Consider the following 23,063-nt stretch of genomic DNA (forward strand, 5'->3'; position numbering starts at 1 on the left):
TTTGATTTTATTTACTGAAATACTGATGTTTTATCAATAATACAACCACAAGTCCTTTTTTTCAGTCATGTTTGGTGGAGAGATTTGAGAGAAGGTCAGCTCAGATGACCTTGGATCTTGTAGCTTACTACATTTCCTTCAAACATACATGATTTCCTTAAAATGAAAGCATGAACAACTTACTCTCACAACCTGCTAGTATTGGGGGTTTTTCTTTATTTTCTAAAACTTACCAGAGTGTTTGTTTATGCTACAATAGAACTTTGTTTCTGATCAAATAAAACCCTTCTAAAAACAGTGGTCAGATGATAATTGCATCGAACAGACTATGACAGTTCTGAGTTACCATGATAATTACTGCAACCTTTGTGCCTCTGGGACTTTGACATGATGCTCTTCAATTTTACGCTGCAGAGAAGAAAGAGTTCCATGCCAGCACACCCACCAATTTCTGCAATCTTGTCTTTGTTTAATTAAACGTCTAATATCTTTTCTTTAGCCCTAATGATAAAGTGGGAACTTTTATGATTATTACTATAACTTCAATTAAAGCATTAAATCTGTTTGCTTGCAAGAAGTAAAACAGTTCAGAAGAATTTTATTTTAATTATGCTGCACTTGTCCTCTGAAGTCGACTCTCTGACATGCTGTGGCACTTTATTTGACATGCTTCATGCCTCTGTGAGTGGAATTCAGTCTAGAGACTGAAGCAAAGCCTCCTATAAAATGCTATATTGTAAATATAAACCTTTATAAACCTCTCAGGAGGACCTTTCTGAGCAAAGAATTAACGTGTTCCATGATTCAGTCCTATAAAATGAAAAGTAGCCCCTGCTCTGAGTATTAATTTGCAGTGCAAACCCCTAAATCTCCCCTCACATTGATTTGACTCCTTGGAATTCATCCTCAGCAGAGCACAAATCATTGGCTTTTTTTATGATGCTTTTACCACCAAAGAAAGCGCCTCCAACAGACACAAACTTGGACAAACTAACCTGTTTGTAACACACTCCATCAAATACGGCACCTGTGGAGAGATGAGATGATGAGTCTCTTTAAACCAGCACCTGGTTTGGTTGTGCCGTGGCTTTGCTGTTGACCTTTGTTTGCTTTCCCCTTCCAGAGCCACCGTATTTCACAGCCCAACCCGAGAGCCTCATCTTGGCTGAGGTGGAGAAGGACGTGGACATCCTGTGCCAGGCCATGGGTGAGTGTCCCAGCCTGGGTCGGTGCTTTGTGTGCATCCAGCAGTGAAGGGATCACCTCACATAAACCATCTGATGTACACATTGCATGTTTAGGGTTCTCTGTGTCACAGCTGATTATCACAGCTCCCAAGGGCAAGGGAGAGGGATGTACTTTGCCCTTGGAAAGTGGACAGGCCTTGGATAGTTCAGACATGAGTGGTGCCCACGTGTTGGTGTGTGAGTGTTGGCAGCACAAGTCCTGCTCCTGTCGCTCTGGGACTTGGCTTTGCTTCGTGGTTGTCACTTATATGAGAGACATGGGAGTGTTGAGCCAGAAAATGAGCTGAGGGACAGCACAGTTATAGAACCCAAAATTTGCAATGCAAACAGTCACTGCTTTCAACAATCCAAAGGTCCTTTTCTTCTAAAACTTACAGAACTTTTATACTGAATGGAAATGCCAGGAACTGATATCTGAGTGTAGTTATGAAATCTGCAGGTGGACTGTTACAGGCAGTTTTTAATTGGCAGGTGTTTTAATAACATAAAAGTCTTCAAATGGGTAGAATTCCACCTAAACCAAAATGGTTTTTTAGATTTAGTTCCAGAGAAATACAAGCTCCACCTATTTTAGCCCTCTAGTGAGGTAGGAGACCCTGGTCCTGTTATTAGAGCAGGATTGTTAGACTCACCAAATTTCTACATGACTTTGGCAAATGCCTGAACATTTTGTTATCTCCCTTCCCCCAGTGTTGAGTTTAAGGAGCAATATACATAAAAATGCCAAGAGATGCTTAGGGAAAAAATCTTTGATTAAAAATGCACCCAGATCTAACTAACAGCTTATCTGCATGGTGTCTCTCCAGCTCAAAGCCAATAAAAGTATTTTTGCTGTGTGGTTATATTATTGCCACCATTATTTCAGCTTTTTTTTTGTAGTTTAGGTAGGAAAGAGTCAGCACTGCTTTTCTGGAACAAGCTTTGCAAACTGTGTGACAAGCAGATGTGTGTGTTAAGGGTGCTTTGCCTGATTTGGAATTTCAGAAGCCTTTGATGAGGTCTCTTAAAAAAAGCTCTTATAGAAATGAAACTATCAGATTATGAGAGACAATGTCTTGTTGTTAATTAATAGCTTTTTAAAAAAACCACAGCAGGACCTGCTGTCAGTGGAGATCCCCAGGAAGCTCTGCTGGAACCTGTGCTGTTCAGTGTGCTCATAAATACCCTGGAGAACAGGGTGATGCTGTTTGCTGATCATATAAAATATTCAAGATAGTCAACATTAAAACTGACCACAAAGGAGTTGCAGAAGCTTCTAATCATTTGAACTGACTGGTCAATAAACTGGCAGATGAAATTATTGACAGAGATGGAAATTCCTATTACTGTGCAGAAAAGGTTTGTCTTCTGAAAGCATCAGTTCAGTGCTGAGCTGTGGCTCAAAATGTGAGGTACTGGGAAGAAGGGAATAGAGAAAAAAAAGAGAGTGACACTGTATGGATCTTAAATCCTTCACACAATTATAGTCACTGGTGGAGAGAAGGATGGAGAAAAACTGGAAAAGATACTCTAAAGTAGGAATGGTCTAATTAAAGCTCTACCATGGTTTTTGAATAATGAAATACTAAATTCAGTGGACACTTTGTTAAAGAAATGACTGAAGGGTGGGTGCCATATAGGGAGGGGAGCAGGAGAGGATGATTCTGTATTGCTTAGTACAGGAGGCAGAGGAGACACCCAGGTACATTTCCCTGTGGAGGATGTACAGTGAAGGAAAGAATACTCTTTCAGAAAATACAGACTGGGGAGGTCATTGGTGCAGGCAGTAGTTAGGACATAAAGAGAAATAAAAAGTATTTAGAAAAAAAGGCCAAACTTTATGGAGGGAAATCCCAGTAAGGGCTGTTAAGCACAGCTGTGTGTGCAGCTCTGGCTGAGGAAGTGGCCAAAGCCCAGACTGCAGCAGCTGGGAGGGTGGGAGAAGCATCCCAGCCCTGGGCTGCCTGAGCATCCAAGACTAGACAATTTCTGAGGAAGGAGTTATGACAAGAAAGGCATTTCTTCTGGCCATGTGCCACCAGCTTTACTTTTCAGCATGTGTTATGACAAACATTATGGCTTTTTTTTTTTAAATTGGAGGAGATTTTTCAAATAGTGGATCTAAGTGTATCATTAGAGAAATTGAGTTGAAAAACATTCAGAGATTTATTTTCTTTTAAGTGTTTCAATACTGCACAACTATTTGATGAGACTCTGGACTACCTCACTGTCAGTGAAAAAATCTATCTGCTGTCTCAAATGTTTTTCATGTATTAAACCTCACACACACACACACACACCAAAACAACCCCAACAAACAACCCCAAGCCTGGAGAAATCAGGGATAGATGAGGTTGATTTCACCTCTTCCTTCTACCCTAATTTCCTTTGGGTAGTTTAGTTCCCAAGGGGACCATTCTCATGGAGATATGGGAACCCTTACTAGGGAACATTTGTTCCTGCTGCTCTCTTCTAGTGCCCACCTGATCTGCTGGTGGGTGTGGTGCAGGGCATGGAAACCTGTTCTCTCATGGGTTATTTTGCTGAGTGTCTGTAACACAGACTTAAAAGGGGCAGGTACTAGAATTAAACATAGAGGAGTTTAGATCCATTATCACACAATTGGCAGCACTTAAAAAGAGGGTAAGTAAAGGTTGTTGCCTCCCTGCTCCGAGCTGGGAGTTAGAATAAAGCACTGGGGAACTGCAGAGCTGCCCTGTACCTTTGCTACAAATGGGCAGAGAGATTGTATTTCCCCTTCAGGTTCTGTGCACAAAGCCCATTTGCCAAGTCTTCGTGCACTCTGAATGTGTGAGAGACAGATTAATTTCACAGTATAAGCAGAGATTAACTGTAAATAAAATTGCAACTTGCACCGACCAGCTCTCTACTCCCTGAAATGGAGTTTCAGTGTATCAGGCCCTGCAATAACCAGGCTCTGCTGTTTATCTCCCAGCAGTGGCTGATGCTGCCTGCATGTTCAATGGGTTTCCTTTAAATGCTCTTGCTTATTTGCTTATAGAAAGTTTAGAGCTGCAGGCACTGGTGGTGGTGTCTGGGGAGCACAGTTAATTGGACTTCAGTTCAACCTGTTTAGAAAAGTAGATGGAAAGATGCTTTTGGGATTCCCCAGTAGCCCACTGGGATCTAGAGGAGGCTGTAAAAAATAAATAACCAAAATGACACAGTGAATATTTCGAGTCTTTCATCCAGGTTCTTAAGTTAAAGTTGGCAAAGAGTCAAGCAGCTGTTTCACAGATGGGGAACCTGAGCCTCAGGGTCCATAAGTTATTTGCCCAAGGTTACAGAGAAAGTGGCAGAGCCAGAACAAGCATCTCCGTTTCCTACCTTCCCTTCTCCCCCATGGCACTAGATTAATTTGTCTGTGAAAAATGAACAGTGCTGCACACAACTGAGAAATAAGGTTATTTTATTTATCATTGCTGGTTTTTTAGGCCGCTCTCTCATGTCTCAGAACAGTAGAGTAAAGCTGCTACTGCTTGGAAAGGGATAGTGCAAGAGGTCTTTAAAGTGTTTTCTTCATAGTCTTTTCACCAGAAGTTGTTTAGAGAAGAAAAGAAGCAAAATTCCTTTGGGAGTGTGTGGAGAGGAAAGGTTGTAGGGTAGAAGAGGAAGAGAAGAAAAGAGTCTGGATTTAACCATTTTTACAGCCAAACAGGTGGCAAAATTAGAAAAGAACATGTGTACAACTTGGAAGACAAATCTCTCTGGGTAGATCACTAAAGCCCAAATGAATGCTGCTGACAGGCATCAGAGTGCTCAGATAAAATCCTATTATTCAGACTCCTAACCTGGAGGAGAGGAAGATATCCGTAACTGAAATGGAGAGAAATAGAGATGGTAATATTCAGTTTGTCAGCTGAGTTGGTGATAGGAAGGTGTATCTCACAGTGATTATAGGATTAGAAGGTTTGCCAATACTGTTAGTAGAATGGGATTTATGGAATGACACCCGTGTTAAAGGTTTGAGTGTACTGAATGCAGGATTTCATTATTTCCTCAGTGCCTATCAAGTCTAATGTGTGGGAAAATGGAGTTGCTATTATTTAAACTTGAAATCATTTTTAGGCTTCTCAGCATCAGGAGAACTATTCCATTTTGCATCATCTGTTTCTTCATTACTCAGTGATAATTTGTATTTGCCCAGGAGGATTTTCAAGAGATGAATAACACTCTCATCGAGATTTCTGAACATTGAAATTTACACTAATTCTTTATATGGGCTGTTGTATGAAATTTAAATTATGCCTATTGCCAGCTACTACACTCTGTCTATTCTCTATCAGACAATGCACTTTACATAGTGGGTTTCTTCCTGGGATGATTACCTGCAAGATTAGGAGTACATTTTTCTTTATCAGCAGAACAAAAGCTTCAGAGGTGATTGAAGAGAATGATACGTGTTTGTAAAAGTAACAGCAGCAATTGGAGGTTGTTTTTCAATCCTTCCATACATTGTTTGTAGATTCTTTCCAGGAGCTAATACAGCTTTTGTCTGTATAAAGAGAGTAAGTGCATCCAGAGAAGATATGAATGGAAGTATAATACAGTAGTATTTAACTCGGGGAGTTTTAAAATTATAATGATGATTATATAGATCTTCCCATAGCACTTTAGCTCTCAGAACATCAAGTGACTGCCAGCATTGCAGTGAAATTCATTGTCTGCAGATGCTCAATTCATCAGTGACATCCCATCCTCCACGCTCCAGTGACACCCTGCTTCTCTCTCTTTGGGCAACTTGCACTTGCCCATGAATTTAAGTCCAACCCTATTGCAAGGGAGGGTGTAGCTCTGAGGTTTTTAAGTGATGTGTTTTCAAAAATAGCTGCTAAATATGAAAATGCCACGTTTGGGGCTGAGCTTTCTTAAATCAGCTTGAAACCTTTGTGATGGTGTGATTATGAGCCAGTGTGTGCCCAGGTGTCCAAGAAGGCCAGTGGCATCCTGGGTTGGATCAGCAATAGTGGGACCAGCAGGACCAGGGCAAGGATTGTCCCCCTGTGCCAGGCAGTGGTGAGGACATGCCTTGAGTCCTGTGGCCAGGTCTGGATTTCTCAGTTCAGGAAGGACATTGAGGGGCTGAAGCAAGTCCAGGGAAGGGCAGTGATGCTGCAGAAGGGTCTGGAGCACAGGTGTGATAAGAAGCAGCTGAGGGAGCTGGGGGGGGCTCAGCCTGGAGAGAAGGAGGCTCAGTGGGGACCTTCCTACTCTCTGCAACTCCCTGACGGGAGAGGGGAGGCAGGGCAGGTCGGGCTCTGCTCCCAGGGAACAGGGACAGGGTAAGAGGAAACAGCTTCAGGCTGAGCCAGGGCAGGTTCAGGTTGGACATAAAGAATAATTTCTTCATGCAAAGGGTTGTCAAGCATTGGAAGGGCTGGTCAGGGCAGTGGTCGGGTCCCCATCCCTGGACATGTTCAAGGAACGATTGGACGTGGCACTCAGTGCTCTGGTTTGGTTGATATGGTGGTGTTTGGTCAAAGGTTGGACTCGATCATCTTGGAGGTCTTTTCCAACCTTAAAGATTCTGTAAAATATCTGCCTCTCTTCAGATCCCTGCACAGGACCCTCAGCATTTGATCCATTAGGGATTTCTGGAGTGCAAAGATAAAGCATTGTCTGATATGAGGAGTGGGATGGGAACATCTGTGTAAGGCTGTTCTAGGCCCCTGATATCTCCTGAGGAAAAGAGAATCCTACACTCTTTGTGTACACTAAATTTACAGCCACTTCATGCCAGCTGATGGGGATACGACTGCAACAAAAATATGTGTGAAATAACTGTGTCAGGGTTTGTGGAACATGCACATGAAAGAAAACAGGAATAAATGGGACTGTAAGTTACATCTAGGGTAGGATTTTTGTTTCTCTTTATGTCTGCAATTTTCAAATAACAGGTGAAGCTTGAGACTGAATAAAAAGAGCAATAATTTAAAGCTATCCCATTGCTGGCAACATGTTGTATGTACATCAGCTCAAACTAAGCTGCTAAATTAGGACTCAGATACAACCATGTGAGCTCTTGGTGGTTTTTGTGTGTAATTTGGCATTTCCTTTGTGTTTTGACATCTCAGCTACAGGAGCACAGAGGAATCTTATTTGGGATGGAAGAGCCTTCCAGGCTCACTGGATTGCCACACTGCTGCTGTTTAAGGAGCGTGGCTCTGCCTTTCAATGGGAAATTGCTCCAAATCTTATTCTGTAGTAGCATGAAATATGATTGGGTGAAGAAAGTAATTTGATAACATGTTTTCTCAACATTCCCCCTCCAGTATTTGCTGGTTTTATTCCCATGTGTTCTGCAGTGTGTTATTACCATTGATAATGGGAGATGCAGCCTCAATTTATGTCAAGCAGCTTGGAAAAATATAAATAATTGGCATCAAAAGATGGGAAAACAGGGATATGGCCATAACACACTGAGTATTTTGACTACCTGAAACATGTTTTGCAATGACCAGTGATGAAATTAGTATTTTATTTCTCCTTCTAGGTGTTCCCATTCCCACCCTGGTGTGGTACAAGGACTCTGTTCCCCTCAGCAAGCTGCAGAACCCCCGTTACAAAGTGCTGCTGAGCGGGGGGCTGCGCATCCACTCCCTGCGGCCTCAGGACGCCGGGATCTTCCAGTGCTTTGCCAGGAACCAGGCTGGGGAGGTGCAGACATACACCTACCTGGATGTCACCAGTGAGTAAGGACTTGGGAGACACCATCCATGAGTTGTCAGTTCTGCAGGTGACGCTGTGTCCCTGAGATTCTCCACCACTCTCTGCTCCTTTAGTTCGACTCACAGAACTTTGATTTTTCACCAAGTGTAGCTGCCCCACCTCTGAGTAACCCCAAAATGCCCCTGTGGCCTCAAAACAATCTGCTGAAGCCTGTGGAAAAACTCTCCATGTCATTAAGGGCTTGAGGTGAACTCTCCTGTTTCACACAGCAGGAGATCTTAGTGCAAAGAAAAAGGAAGCGTTAGTTCTGAAATAACTTTATCTTTCTTTTATGCTTCAGTAATTATTTCTACTCTCTTATAATTCTATTCTGAACTTGAGCTACTGCTTCATGATTGTGCATGTTATCATTTTATTTGCCTTTGTCTACAACTGCATTTAGCAGGGGGGAAAGAAAGAAAGTTCAAGTTAAATGTCATTTTTTGGCCAAAATATCTGATTAAATGGTTTTGCTAATGAAGTGCTTGCTTCTCTGTGGAAGAATTACAAATCCTAGTAGTCTCTTTTAAAAGTGATTATTAGCAGTCATTTCTGTACTACTAAACTTCTCTTCAGGAAGCTGATCTTTAGCCCAAGAGCAGTTTGCACATACTGACCAGAATTCCTACTGGCCTCAGAAAATAGATCAGCTCCAGTTCAATATATATCTAGGAAACTGGAGGGAAAAACTGTAATAAAATGCAACTAGGGGAAAATAAGAGAGAAACTTGGAAAATGTCTTGGGTAAGGCTCAGGTTCTGAATTCTTTTGGCTGACATTTAAGTTTCATAGTTAATGCCTTTCTCAAGTTGCTTTTCATCTTAAAGAATTCTGTTATGAAGATGAAGGAAAATTGTTTTGTTTATCTAGATTTCTCAACTTGCCCCTCAACACTCATTTTGAGCTTTATCTTCCTTTTTCTATAACCAATCTTACTTGTACAGGTACAAGCATTGATAGGTTTTTATTTTCCATGCAGGTAATAAACAGGATTAGACAATTCCTAGGAGATGAATAAGGAAAGGTTACAGTCACTGCTGAAAGGTTTTCATGTCTTTTTGTCGTGTCCTTCTCCATGATCAGCTCTGTAAAAGTGGATGTAAGGTAGTCCATGATAACAGGCAAAGGATCTATCTGAGAGCTGAGGGATTGAGTTCTTTGAATCTTTGGTTCCAGACATCAAGCCAGCATTTATCCAACCTCCAGAGGACACCACAGTCACGGAGGGGATGACAGCAGTGCTGACCTGTGAAGTGTCAGGGGCTCCGAGACCTGCTATCTCATGGAAGAAAGGTAATGTTATTAACTTGTGGAAGAGCTGCAATCCATGTTTCCCTGTCCATCCCGTTACTGAGGTTCTGCAGACCCACTCAGTGCATGTTTCTCCTTTCTGTGGTCCCGGGAGCAGCGGGTGAGCTGTGGGGCTGCAGTGTGGGCAGAACTGAAACTGCAGAGTTTGATCCATGAGCCTCCATGGCACAAATCCTGTTGCACCAATCCTGCTGCACTAATCCTGGTGCACTAATTCTGCTGCCTGTCCTTGTGTGTTGCAGGAGAGCAGATCTTGGCCAGTGGCTCGGTGCAGATTCCTCGCTTCGTTCTCCTCGAGTCTGGGGGGCTGCAGATTGCCCCCGTTCTGCTGCAGGACGCCGGCAACTACACCTGCTGTGCAGTCAACTCTGAAGGAGCTCTGAATGCTTTTGTGATGCTGACAGTGTGGAGTAAGGATAATGCTTTGTTTAAAGTCTAACTTTAATCAAGTATTAATCAGGTTTTGGTGTATGCTCAGGAAATTTTCATAAGTAATTATGCTTTTCTCGTTAATAGAGATACTTGTGTGATTCAATAGGAATAATGTATCTATTTTAGGAATCCCATCACAAATGCCCTTTTTGTTTGGAAAATTATGCACATGAATATCTTGTGAAAGAAATTGTATTTAAATAGAATTTCAATGACAATTACAATTTTACTCAGGTTTTCCTTCGGTCTCTCGCATCACAAGTCAGACCTTTTAACTTGTAGATTTGGCTGTTTGCAGGTGGTTTCTGTCTCCAGCCCTTGCTGGTACTGGGGCTGTGCCACAGTTGCAATGAATACAATTTTCCTCACACTTCTGTATTTTGTTGTGGCCCTGGGCACTGTTAGAAGTCAAACCAAAGCAACAGCACACTTTACTATTCTCTCATGCCACAGATTATCCTGGACCAGGGCAACCCATGAAAGGGTTTTATCATTCACCATTTGCCCCTGATGTCTGTTTATTTTTTTGTTTCTTTTGCTGAGAAGGAGTGTCTGATCTAAGAGGTTCACCTGTCTTACTCCTAAGTGAGTTAAATTGAAGTGTAACACGTGTTTTGCTACTAAAGGTAGGAAATAATGATGCCTGAGCTATGAGTAAGAGCAACTAAAAATAATGAAGTTGATGATGATAAATACAGAAGTGTTGTGGCCCTCTTTCCTCTCCTGCACTTGATTGTGCTGCTGATGTGTGGTGCATATTTGGCATTTGTTAATCCCAAAACTGTGCAGGCTAAACCAGCCACATTTTTCCTTTTGAACTTGAGAATACCTGAAAACATTAGTGGCAGTAACTGGAATGGACTTGTGTCACATGGCCATTGTATTTTTGTCTTGTTGACAATATGGAGTTGGTGTAGCTACCAAGATGCTGTAACTGAGTGATATCCAGGTTTATGGATCAAGTAAATGAGATCCTTCCTGTTAATTCTCAAAGCTATGGTTATTATGTATGTACTAAAGATAGTTGCTGTTTATTGTACTCATTAGAGGAGGGAAAGACAATTGAATATAACCTCATGTTTGTGTAGCAACAGCACCATTATAAAGCCAGAAGTCATGCATAGGTACATCAGGAATAATGCTAAAAATTCCATGCTATTAGAGTCAGCTTTTGGATTTGCTGATGGTTCCTTCTTGTGCATGTATGAGGTATCTCACACTGATTATCTCTGTGGGGATTTGGGACTGATTAACATTATCCACATATCTTCCATGCTCCTCCTGGTTGTGCCCCTACCTCAGCTGATACTATCTGCTGCTCCTCCTGTGTGTTCCACATAATAGAGATCTTTCACACTGGATCTGGTTGCTGTAGTTACAGCAATTATTGTGTTCTGGGGCTCCAGAAGGGGCTTGAATAAAGATGTTCTGAAAGGTTTGAGTAAACAACATATCTTTATTATATGGAAAATGTGTCCACTAGAAGCTCCTCCTCCTTTAGCCTCTGTCCTGGATTTGATGAGATTGTGGGGTGCCACTGAAGTTCCTCTTTCTTGGTGGTATTCTGGTGCACTCTTCTCTGCACAGATTTTCTTTGGTTTTGTTTGTGTTTTCCCTGCCTCAAAGAGTATGACTTGTTTCCTGACTCTCTGCATGCCTGGGCTTCTCCAAAACACACCACCAACACCCTCATTGCCTTATGGCTTTAAGGAGTTGCCACAAGCCAAGTGAGAGCTGGTACAGTTTTAGCTTCTTCTGCTCTGGTCCCCCTGGTTTGTGCTCATGCCCTGTGCTGCTCTGTCTCTCTGCACCCCACACTGTGGCACCTCTGACTTCAGAGGGAGGGGAACCTCCACAGCAGAGGCTTGAAGAGCAGTGACCTGCTTGCTTTGAGTGACCAAAGCTGGGTGGCCACTCTCTGAAGGAACCCTCAAGTCAAAATGCAACCCCCCCTGACCTGTGGCTTGTGCTGCTTTCAGACCGCACGGCCATTGTGGGCCCCCCCGAGGACAGCACGGTGATCAAGGGCACCACGGCCACCCTGCGCTGCGAGGCCACCCATGACCCCAGGATCTCCATCAGGTGGGTGCTGGCACTCCTTCCTTGTGTGCTTTAGCAGAGCTTCATTTTATAAGCTGTATGAATAGCATTAGGTGAGAAGTTTCAGGACCCCAGAATTCCACAGCAGCCCCTGATTGCTGCATTATAAGGTTGTACACTGTGTCATTAATCATATAAATCCCATCTTCCATTTCAGCCTTATGTATTATTTACAATGAGCTATGTTCCACTTCATGACTTCAATACAGCCTTCCATGATTTTACTGTCAAGGTTAATACACTATCAATAAAACCAACTTGTCAGAAGCTGATACTTAATGAGAGTAAAAGCCAAAGAGAAGGAATAGGATTTCAGAAGTGTTTACTTTGGGGTGCATAAAAGCCACACAAGAGATGCCCATGTTTTTGAAAACAACTCAATAACTCGGGCTTAAATTCTGCTTTAACTGTATAAAGGCAACCAGAATTTGTCTGAACTATTAAAATTTGCACTAGAGCATTTAGAGGAAGCTCAAAACGTAAAATAAATTTGCCATAAAAATTTATGTAGTCTGAAAGCAACACAAATGAAAGAAACTCCAAGGAAAAGTTTGAAGGGTGCTCGAAGGGTGAACTACAGCAAGAACTTCAGAAAGAGAAATACAGGCATAAAAATTTGATGTAAAAGTAGGTAATTGTGGGACCATGGGCTGTGCAGGTCTCTGTGACATGTTGGTGTGTGATGTTCTAGTGGAGGAGCACTTCAGAACCTGGACTTTATGACTACACCTTTTCCATGTAAAATGTGTAGTATTGTTTCGAAAATATATATCTTGGATAAAATCACATTTCTCTTTCTGATCAATTGATCTAAAACTTAAATTTGTAAAAGGCACTGCTTCTGAAACTTAACTGTAGGGGACTGTCCTTTTCAACACGTGGTGACAGAAGCTGATACTTTATGGCAGAGTTCAAATAAATTATTTTGACTTTCTTATGAGTAATGAATAACTGAAATGTTGTAATACTCAGGTATCTGTGGAAGAAGGACAGTGTTGTCATAAATCCATCCAGCAGCTCCAGGATCACAGTAGAGGAAGATGGGACCCTCCTCATCAGCCAGACGTGGTCAGGTGACATTGGAGATTATACCTGTGAGGTCATTTCTTTTGGGGGAAACGACTCCAGGATGGCTCGACTAGAAGTGATGTGAGTATTCCATCCTAGAATATACACTCCACTTGGTTTCAGATGTATTTTGTACCATTTAATTCTGAGTGATCTGGACAGTCTGCAAGGTTGATTTGTGATATGGGGGTTTTTTTAGGGGAAGTTAAGCCTTATTCATTGCTAATTAAATTGCATTGAAATCCCTCCCTTTTGCATGCTGCCATTCTGCTTGGGCTTCCACATAAAACTGGAGCCTTGGAAATGATCTCCAAGTAACTGAATCTGAATCCCTGTGTGTATGGATCCACCTGGTGTGAGTGAGCTCAGGAGATGGAGTAAGAGGTGGTCCACATGTAGCCAAGTAAGAAGTGGACAACCACAGGGAACTGTAGAGTGTGCAGGTGGCACAAAATGCATGGGGAGAGTTGATAGACTTGAGGGCAGGGCCACCATTCAGAAGGAAATAATTAGAGTGGGAAATGGGCCAGGAGGAAGCTTACAAAATTCAGTATGGACAAATGCAATGTCTGCATCTGGGGAGGAATAACCTTTTGCAGTGACACAGTCTGGGCACTGGCTGCCTGGTGGCAGTTCTGCTGGAAAGAACCTGGGGATCTGGGGAGAGAACAGCTGAACATGGTCCAGCTGTGGGCCTGGGCAACAGAACAGGCTACAAACCTCCTGGGCTGGGCTTACATGGGCATAGCAGATTGATGGACATGATTCCCCCCCTACTATTTGATGTTTATTATCCTATATCTGGAATACTGTCTCCAGTTTTGACTGAATTAACTGGTCTGGTCTCATGGCTGACCCTGCTTTGAGCAGGAGTTGGGGCCAGAGACCTCCTGAAGTCCCTGAGGTCCTGGATCCTTCTCTCAGCCCATGCTGTAGGGCTTTCCCATAAAGCCCAGGTGCTGTGCTGTGATGCCAATGTTTGAAAACAAGAAAATGTTTCCTTCCTTTTACTATTTTCTTCTCTGTTAAACATTTATCAGAATAGCTGGTCCCTGGACAGGCATTGCTTACTTTTGCATTCTTTTTAACATCGTTTTTCAGGGAAAAAAAGAAGTATTTTCATGTATGACTTTCTTTATTCCTACAGATCTTTAAAAATAAAAACAAGAAAATGTTTAAAGTGCTGTTCAATTCTGGAAAAGGATTATAAAAATGTCATTACAGGGGTTCCATATTTTCTATTTCTGTCATTCCACTGGGGTGAAGTGCACTTCCATTTTATTTTTATCACTAAAAGCAACAGCTGTGGTTTTGGTACACGTGTGGAGCAGATCAAATGAAAAAGAAGGTGATGTTTTATGTAGAGTTAGTTATTTATTTATTTCCTCAAGTAGTGCCGCCCGCTTTAATTTAACTGAAATTGCGCCTGTTTCTGCTGGTCATGCCTGATGTCTCTGAGAGGATGGCAACTTGTGCAGTTGGCAGTGTAATGAGTTCACCTCTGAGGTTTGCTATGCAGAGGGCTCTTTGATACAGCATTATTCTGACAGTGCCAAGGCTCCATCAGATGCCCATTTGCAGAGAGCGGTCATACATTCTTTTTCTAATTAAGCGCTCCTCAGCTCTCCTCCCGGAGCACATTCCACTGCTGGTTGGAATCCAAGAGCACAAGACAATTCAAAATATATTGCTGCTGCATAACCAGCCTCGCTTTTCTCTCAGGCAGTTTTTGAATGGAGGGCAGAAAATTATGGAGTAAAGACTGGAAAGAATGTTAAAACCTGGACTTTGAAACAAAGCCATAAAATATGTGCTAAACACTTCAGCAGTGTGGGGGGTTTTAATCCTAAATAGCAAAGGATGCCCCCTGCAACAACCCAGTACAGCACAGTGGATGTGTTTACTTGCAGTTCCCTGTGGACTGGTGAGGAGCATTTTTGTGGTCCATAAAATCTGGACAAGAAGTTACTCGGGAGAGGCACATCTTTTATGCCTTGCTGAGGCACCCCAGCTCTTCCAGTTGTTCTGGGGGCTCTCCATGCACTGGGACTGGCTCTTCATCCTGTATCTCTGCTTCCTCTGATGTTCTGTTGCTGATTGCCCATCACCTGTTTTTCCTGGAGGAATTAAAGAAATCTATCAGGCCCACTCTTTCAGAGGGCTTGAGTAACAGATAAGTCACTCAATAATACCTTGAATTGTGACATTTCATTTCAAAGCAGTGCTGCAGGTAGTGCAATACTGCCAAAGAACATTGCATTTCTTTGCAGCTTTCATCATTATCGGTTGGCTCTGCAGCAACAGATCAGTGAGAGAGATACATGATACAACAGGAGTGAAATGAAGAAGAAAATCTGTGGAAAGGAAACATCTGAAGTAAAGCTGGAATTAAATTTCAGCTTGTATACAAATGACAGATCTACAGCATTCCCTGTTCTCCCAGATAATTCCCTTGTGCAGAACATTAATGAGCAGGGCATGTACATTCCCATCGATGAGTGCCTTGAGTACCACTAATGTCAGACACATGTTCAAAGGAGGCCTCTCAACCCTTTACACACTGGAACAGCCACCAATGGGTAATATCATTCCCTACTTTGCCTTGCCTGACAACTCCCATTGTCTCTCCCCCTTTTTTCCCCCACGAACCAGCATGTTCCTCCTCTACCTCTGTGCACGTCAAGAGAGATTTCCAAAGGCACAAATAAGTTTGTTACTGATTCCTGTTCAAATTGATTCAATTCAAAACCATTGACCTTCAGGGTGACCTTCAGTTATTTAATCTCTGAGTGGTCTGGTTTTCTAATCTGTGAAAAGAAGGAAAGAAAACTTTCTTCCTTTGTCTTCCCTTGTTGGAAGACAGGCTTGGGGGAAAAGGTAACGTTCCTGGCAGGAAGAACTTGCACTGATAGCACAGCACATATACATTGGTGGGCAAGCAGGATGGATAATTTTTCTCAGTGTGAAGAGGAAATAAAATATTTGAAAAGGAAAGCCAGAAAACTAATGAAGAACTTGCTAAAGTGCAGCCAAAGGTTACCTTGCTCATCAATTTTGCACTGATGGTACTTGGGCACAGAAACTAATTGCTAGTCAAGATACTCTATTCATTCATTTGTCTTCCCTCTAGATGTGTTTATTCTTCATGTACATCACTTGATTTGATTTGCACAAGGTAAAACATTTGCGAGTGATGTTTCTCTTCAGCAAGATATAGATTTTAATTTTATACTTACTTTTTTTTTCTCCTACCAGAGTTTCTTGACTGCATATACAGAAACATTTGCAGGTCTTTTGGTGGTGAGCTGCTTCTCTTGCTTGCCTCCAAGTCATAGGATTTGGTCCTGGAAATAATTTCATGTTATGAAACATCCCAGCTTCATTTAGCTTACTTTTATAGTCCTGTAAATACCATCCTGAAATACATACAGAGGAAAAAAGCTTGTTCCTAAAGCTGCATAAGCTGAGCTATCACAATGTATCACTCACCTGATGGAAAACTGTGCTGGTTCCAGCTCAAAGTATCCTGAGGATTCTCAGTATGTATAAAATATGCAGAATTACCACTATCTGTGCCTGATGATACCCAGTGCTCAATATCAGCCTGTCTGCAGCCCACGCTAAAGAATCTCTTTGTTGTATGAATGTGACTGAAAAGTATGGTAATGCTGCATTGTTGGAAAATCAAAGCCCTGTACAAGCCTCTGTTATGTCACAACATATAGTAAAACCTTTTAGGCTCTTTTTCTATGCAAAAATATGGGAAGGACAATGTAATACAAAAATAGACAATTTATTCCTGGCAGCAAGTTCATCTTCTTTCAGTTCCCTTTCATCAGAGAAAGAACTATTACTGTTCTGTCTTCTTCAGAAGCAGGAGAGGGGAGCTAACCACTTACAATAAACCCCAGTGGGTTGCCAAGAGTGTGTAGTATTGCCTTTGTCAACCATCTATACATGAATTTTGATGCCCTTTTTACTGGAATATTTATAATTGCTGTTTCTTCCAACTTCTTCCCAATATGCCCCCTAAAAAATAGCTTGATTACTAAAATTAAAATCAGTCTGACCAATGCAGAGTAAGAGATCAAAATGACATCCCATTACGGATGTATCTTCATATGGGCCCATATCCCTTGGTCCCAACAGCCCATTTCTTCTCCTTTCTGCAGGGAGTGAAAGCAGGAAGAATGTCAAACTTGAAAATATATTATTCCTCCCTAACTGGAAAGAAAGCTTCTATTTATTTTTCCAAGCTCTCTGTTGAGGTGTCATCCAAGAACAAGGTTCACTGCTGAGCCTAAATGCACCTGATACTCCAAAGAGAAATATCTCCCAGAAATGCACTCGGAAATAAATGCCATTGTGTCTGTTTGTCATTGAAGGTATAGGAGAAAAGTGGGTGTTTTCACCAAAAAGAAAGCATAAAATTCAAAACCCTTTCCCAAGTCACCTGTAGATCTGAGCTTGTGATGACCAGCAAAATGAAATGGGAAATAAACTTGCACACTCTGGAACTTGACAACCCTTTAATTTCAAAAATTCACCTCTTTGTAGACCCACGAGAGGCAAAAAGCCTCAAAACTCAGGGCTGCCTTGAAAGAATCTTTCCTGTATTTAGAAATTAGAGAGGAGTCTTTTGCAAGAGAAACTGGAAAGTCCTGAGCAACAGTTGACACGTTTGTTAATTTAAGACATTAGGAAGTTTTATGAGCAGAGCCATCAGGGCTGAGCGCTTCGTTAGCCCTCCTGCCTCGGCTCCTTCCCACGTTATCAGCTGGAGCAGATGAACCACCTGCTCCTGAGCAACCCTGGCCCGGTGCACCTGAATTAGGAAATCATTTCTGAGACAGGAGCAGGGCTTTTCATAGACTGACAAGGAAACTTGTTTAATCTCCTGTGCATTTTTAGTAATCCCCTCTTCAGTCAGTGTCTCTCTAATTACCTGCTGTTGGACCATTTTTCTCAGAAGCCTCTCCAAACCATGTCTGGTTTATTTTTCTCAGCAAATAGTCTGCTTTTAGCTAATTTTATAAAACTCTCTATGAGTTTGCTGAGTGAATTTTTCAGCTGCCCTCTGGCAATGATGAGCTGACTCAAAACATTAGGGTTTCTGGTTTGAACATGTATCATCTGCAACTGGCTAATATTTCTCTCCTAGATTGTCACAACGACTTCATGTTCTTTTCTTGCAAATCCTCTATTTTAATTGCTTTGTCAGAGTCCCCTCAGGTCACCTTGGTGGCAATGCCATTAACCCCGGGCTTATCTATCAATTACAGATTTTTAGAGTGTCCATGGACATATTTTTCTATCATACAAAGTAAATTATGGAAAACTTGCCTCCATGTAACTTCAGCATTAGAAGAGTGAGGTCTTAAGATAGTTTATATTGAAAAACTTTCCTATATTTCCTGTTTGGGGCTTCAGTGAACAAAAGAAAGATAATAATGCTGGAATTACACTTTGTGTCCGTTCAAGGGCTCTTTGGTGCCCTGGGAGTTACTGTCCTAAACCTCATCCGCTTTCTTGGTGCATGAGAAGGTGAGCAGTTGTGGTCCTCCTCCTCCTGAAATTGGCATTCCCTGTGATAATTTCTTGGATGTTAGCAGCAAGGAAAAGTAATTCTCTTAAAGGAAAAATAGAGGCAATGATCTCTTTGGGGAACGTGAATATTCATGATGGTGGTACAGGTCTCATTCATCATCCCTTCCACACAGTATGTGGTAGCAAATGAGAAGGAGACAAAGTGTAAGTGCTTGCTAAAGTAGAAATTACTACTTATTAATCTCTGCTTTTGTATACTACAAAGGGAGAAGTACACTTCTGTGCTGAAATGCCTTTGTAGTTTTGAATATTTATTTCTGTCCAGGTGTATTTCTTAAGCACTTGTTCTGTGTGCCTTGAGGGATTTCAATGTGTGAGCACCATCTGTTGCTGGCTGGGATGGGCACGTGGCTGAAGATGCTGCTGCTGGTGGGGAAGGTCCTGGATCCTGCAGCTCCTGCTGCTCAATCTCTGTCTGAACAAGAAGTGCCTCTTCCCTTCACGCTGCTGACTGATTATCGTTGTCAATCTAACAGAATAATCAACTAAAGCCAAATCCTAAGCAAACAAAACCCCAGGTTTAAATTCAGTTTGTGCATTACAAAAAAAAAAAAAAAAAACAAAAAAAACAGAAAAGGGAATGTCCCCTCTTCTCCAAAAGTCTTCTGAGATTTGTACATTAAGAAAAAGAGATTGAGCTGTAAGTTTTTCTTAGGCACGCAGCCTCTGCAATCAAGTGAGCTGTTAATTGAGCCCTTCTAATGTATGGGAGATCAAGATTAGTAAATATACACCCTTAATATATTCCAGGAGTGCTTGTTGACTCCTCAGAAAAGCAGCTACATGGGAGTAAGTTTGCTGTGAGCTCCCTCAGCTATTCCTACAGTGCTGCTTCCTATCACCTTCCAGGAGGAGCTGAAGCCACAGCCCATCCCTGAGCTCTGCCCACTGGGAGTGCTGAGGAATGAACTGGGGACTGGGACTTCAGGGAGCCAGGTGACAACAAGACGTTTCACTCTGTCCCTCACTAATTACCTCTGCCAGCTTAATCACAGAAACTTTTCCGACCAGTTTGCTTAGGACATAATGATAAATTGCAGCAGAGGTTTAATGTTTATTATACTTTAATGTTTCATTCAAAATTAAGTAGCACTCCTGGAGTCCCTGGGTAAATGGCCATATCTTACACCCCCACTCCACACTTCCAGTGAAAGCCATTCTCTCTCAGGCCAGCTCTCCTCCTACTTTGTTTCCAGGTCTCCCTCTTCCCTAAACTTGTTTGTGGAAAATTTTACAGTGCTTTGCTCAAAAGTGACCATGTCTGAGCTGTCAGTGCATGCCCAGATCCGAGGAAGAGCACAATTAGCCCAAACTGCTCACGATCAAGGCATTTCAAGCAAGTGACTTAATGAAGTTGAGATGTGAATCACACCCTGAGGTGTCATTCCATGTTTACTACAGAAAGAGCCTGGGGTCATCATGCTGCTAATTTTGTTATGCATTTAAAGGCAAATGAGACGAGACAAGACTTTAAGTCTCAGGTTTAGCCTTAGGAAGCATCAACCCTTCTAGCCTGGAGAGAGGTGGGCAGGGAAGTGCCTTCCACTTGCGTTGCCTCATTAGCTGTGTGCTTTTCTTACCACTCCTTGGCTCTTCCAGAGATCTTTTATTTCTTGGTGCTGACTCCTCAGTGTGTATCCATCAGAAGCACATAAACAAAAGCATTCACAGTTTTAACAGAAAAATAATAAAGCTATTGTCTGGCTCTCCATATGTTCCTCAATCTTCCAGTAGAAGCCCAAATCCAGGACATATTTATTGTTCTGGCTTCAAGCCAGGGCCTGTATTTACTTTTGTGAGTGGCTGAGGAGTTGTGGTTTTTAAATAACTGTGAGCCTTCAGTAGGATGATACATCACACCCAGGAATTGCTGTGTTTTTAAATTAGGCATGTGAAGTACCCTCGTGGCTTTCTGCCCTGGCCAGGAGGTGTGGAAGGATCACCCTCAGCTTTCCTGGGGAGGAGGGTGGATTGAATGGCTAAAAACTGGCCCTCCTTGCTTTTCCTTCACTCAGAGATCCTCGTCCTCCTTAGGAACAGGATGATAAGGAGCAGAAATCATGCTCAAATATAATGCTGAAGGGCTTTTATCTCTTAAAACACATCAGCATTGAAGGGTTGCAGCAGAATTTGGTGTTCTCACTGCATCATGCAGCCTCCCACTTCCAGCCAATGAGTACAAATGAAATGTTTTTCCACAAATTTCCTTTATGTGGAGAAATTACACATTTTAATTGAGCTGCTGTTTTATTTTGGGGGTTTTTTTAATGTTCCATTTTGTGTTTCCAGGGGGTTTCTGCAGGCATTTTTGCTACATTTTCTGGTTGGGTGCTCCCAAAAAATCCTTATTATAGGCAGGAAGGATTCCACCCATGACAGGATAAGCCTGAATCCGCGAGTAAATCAAGCTGTTCTGTAGCCTAAGAATACATATGGTAATTTTGATTAGTAGCTCTATATGGATAGTGTCAATGTCTTCTGCTTCCTTGAGTATGAAAAATTCCATGTTAAATCATATCTCCCATGTGTTTTACTGTTTATACGCATTACTGCTGTCACTTTGCTAGGACATCATTGTGGGAAGGGAGAAAGAGTGAGAGAGGGAATTTATTGACCAAGTTGCTCAGTCAAAAACAGTATGAAAATTGGCTTTTTTCCACATTTAGCAGCATTTCCATTAGCTGTTCTAAGCATCAGCCTTGGGACTTTCAGCATAAATTATTTTTCCCCCCCAAATAGGATAAAATTGTGAAGAATTCCGAGATGTCTTTCATTTATTTAATTGTACAATAGCTGCTGGTGGGTTTATATCTATCATCATACAAGGCTGGTGTCGCCTGCCTTTAACTGCCTGTAAGACTGTAGCTGAATGAAATGTGGATTAATTTTTCTGTGCTGGTTTTTTTCTCCCTTTCCTTGCCAGTGAGCTGCCTCACTCCCCTCAGAACCTCCTGGCCACGCTGAATTCCTCCCACAGCCGCAGTGTGATGCTCTCCTGGGTGCGCCCCTTTGATGGGAACAGCCCCGTGCTCTACTACGTGGTCGAGCTCTCTGAGAACAGTGAGTAAAGTCAAATATATTTCAACCTCATGTTGTTCTTAATTATTCAGACTCACCTTTTACCAGAGCTGCTAACAAAATACTGCTGTAGTTTGCTTAATGAGAGACACCACTAGGAGGGGGGAGCTCAGGGTTTTAAACTCAGCTGTTCGCACACCAAGAGTGAAACAACAAAGAGGCCTGAGATGGTGCAATTATTGTACAGGAAAGGCTTAGTTCCACCTCTGGTGTTGCCAGCCAGACCTGAGGCACAACAGCTCACTCCTCAGGGCTGTAAAGCAGCAGTAATCTGTTTCTTCCCATTGTTGGCTTTTTCTCCAATTTCATAGATATCTTCATGCATTCAGAGCCCCAGTTTCACCTAAAACTTGCAGGCTGGGTGGTAATACAAGGAACTGGTGGTCCATTAAAGGCAAAAACTTGGATGTCAGTAAGGAGCTACTGTCTTAGCTCTATATGAGCTCATATATTTTTTGTGCTTTCCCTAGGTTGCCATTTTACACCATTCTTTTGGGTAGGTGGTTGAGGGTGAGATATCCAAATATCTTCCTGGGTTACAAAGCTGGTCATGGTGAATTACCCCTTCCCCCAGTTTTATCGAGCTCTGTTCCTGGGCCTTGGTGGCTCCCAGTTCTCAAGGTTACTCGGGGACGTTGCTAATGGCTCCTTAGGAGTTGATGGAGAGATGAGGTTATATGGAAATCGGTCACCTTGGCAATAATTTCTAATCTCTATCACCCTAGGAGCTGGAAATCCAAGCTGAACAATTGATTCTTGATGAAAAAATTAAGAGCATCACTTCTTCTGACATGCGGAAATTAGTCACTGCATAACTGAATGTGAAGCAGTCCTGATTTCTGATTATCTGGAGAGCAGCAGTTTGTTTTGCCACACAGAGAGTCTGAGAGGAAACTTGAGCTTCAGATCACATACAACCCTTTAGCTGTGCAGGCTGAAGTGCATAACTTTTCAGATGTGGAGGTCCCAGAACCAATGATCTTGACAACTGTTAAGCAAAGTGCAGGGTTCTAATCCAAGCAAGAATCCAAAGTCATGCCCAGGACTGCTGTTCTTAAAGTAGTTCTTTTCAAGCAAAGACTCCTGATCTTTTTGTAATGAATGACTAAGGAAATCCAGTGTCCTTCACTCACACTCCCCCTCTACCTTTTTATCACCACTTTCTTTTTTTCACTCTTCTCTGCTTCCCTCCTGTCAACTACAGACCAGTAACTGTCTTTTTGCTTTTCCTTCCCTGTTCTTTGACACAAGGACATTACCCTTGTGGTTTTTTGTTTCCCAGTGGCTTTGACAATGACAAGCCAGAGAAGTGCCAGTCTGGGAGCACAGTGCAAAGGTCCTAGGGCTGCATTTCCACAGAGACAGTTCAGAGCTGGCAGGATGTGTGACCTGGGATCCTGCACTGGGCTGCATTGACTGGGAAGAGTCACTTAAAGAAGAACCAGTTCATTCAGTGCCAGGGGAATCATGGAACTGTTTGGGTTGCAAGGGGCCTTAAAGATCATCTTATTC

The 23,063-nt window shown here is 42.3% G+C and overlaps 1 protein-coding gene across 1 annotated transcript in view; it reads left to right on the forward strand.

Annotated features, from left to right (window-relative positions):
• Positions 1-23,063, forward strand: part of SDK1 (sidekick cell adhesion molecule 1) — a 391,178-nt gene that overhangs the window by 243,693 nt on the left and 124,422 nt on the right. Inside the window, exons 9-15 of the mRNA XM_071570864.1 lie at positions 1,124-1,207; positions 7,741-7,935; positions 9,132-9,248; positions 9,509-9,676; positions 11,678-11,780; positions 12,771-12,947; positions 21,397-21,533. Coding sequence (XP_071426965.1) covers positions 1,124-1,207; positions 7,741-7,935; positions 9,132-9,248; positions 9,509-9,676; positions 11,678-11,780; positions 12,771-12,947; positions 21,397-21,533 — 981 coding nt within the window. The remainder of the gene's footprint in view (positions 1-1,123; positions 1,208-7,740; positions 7,936-9,131; positions 9,249-9,508; positions 9,677-11,677; positions 11,781-12,770; positions 12,948-21,396; positions 21,534-23,063) is intronic.

This window comes from Pithys albifrons, chromosome 16 (genome assembly GCF_047495875.1).
Source record: "Pithys albifrons albifrons isolate INPA30051 chromosome 16, PitAlb_v1, whole genome shotgun sequence".
Classification (NCBI taxonomy): Eukaryota; Metazoa; Chordata; class Aves; order Passeriformes; family Thamnophilidae; genus Pithys; species Pithys albifrons.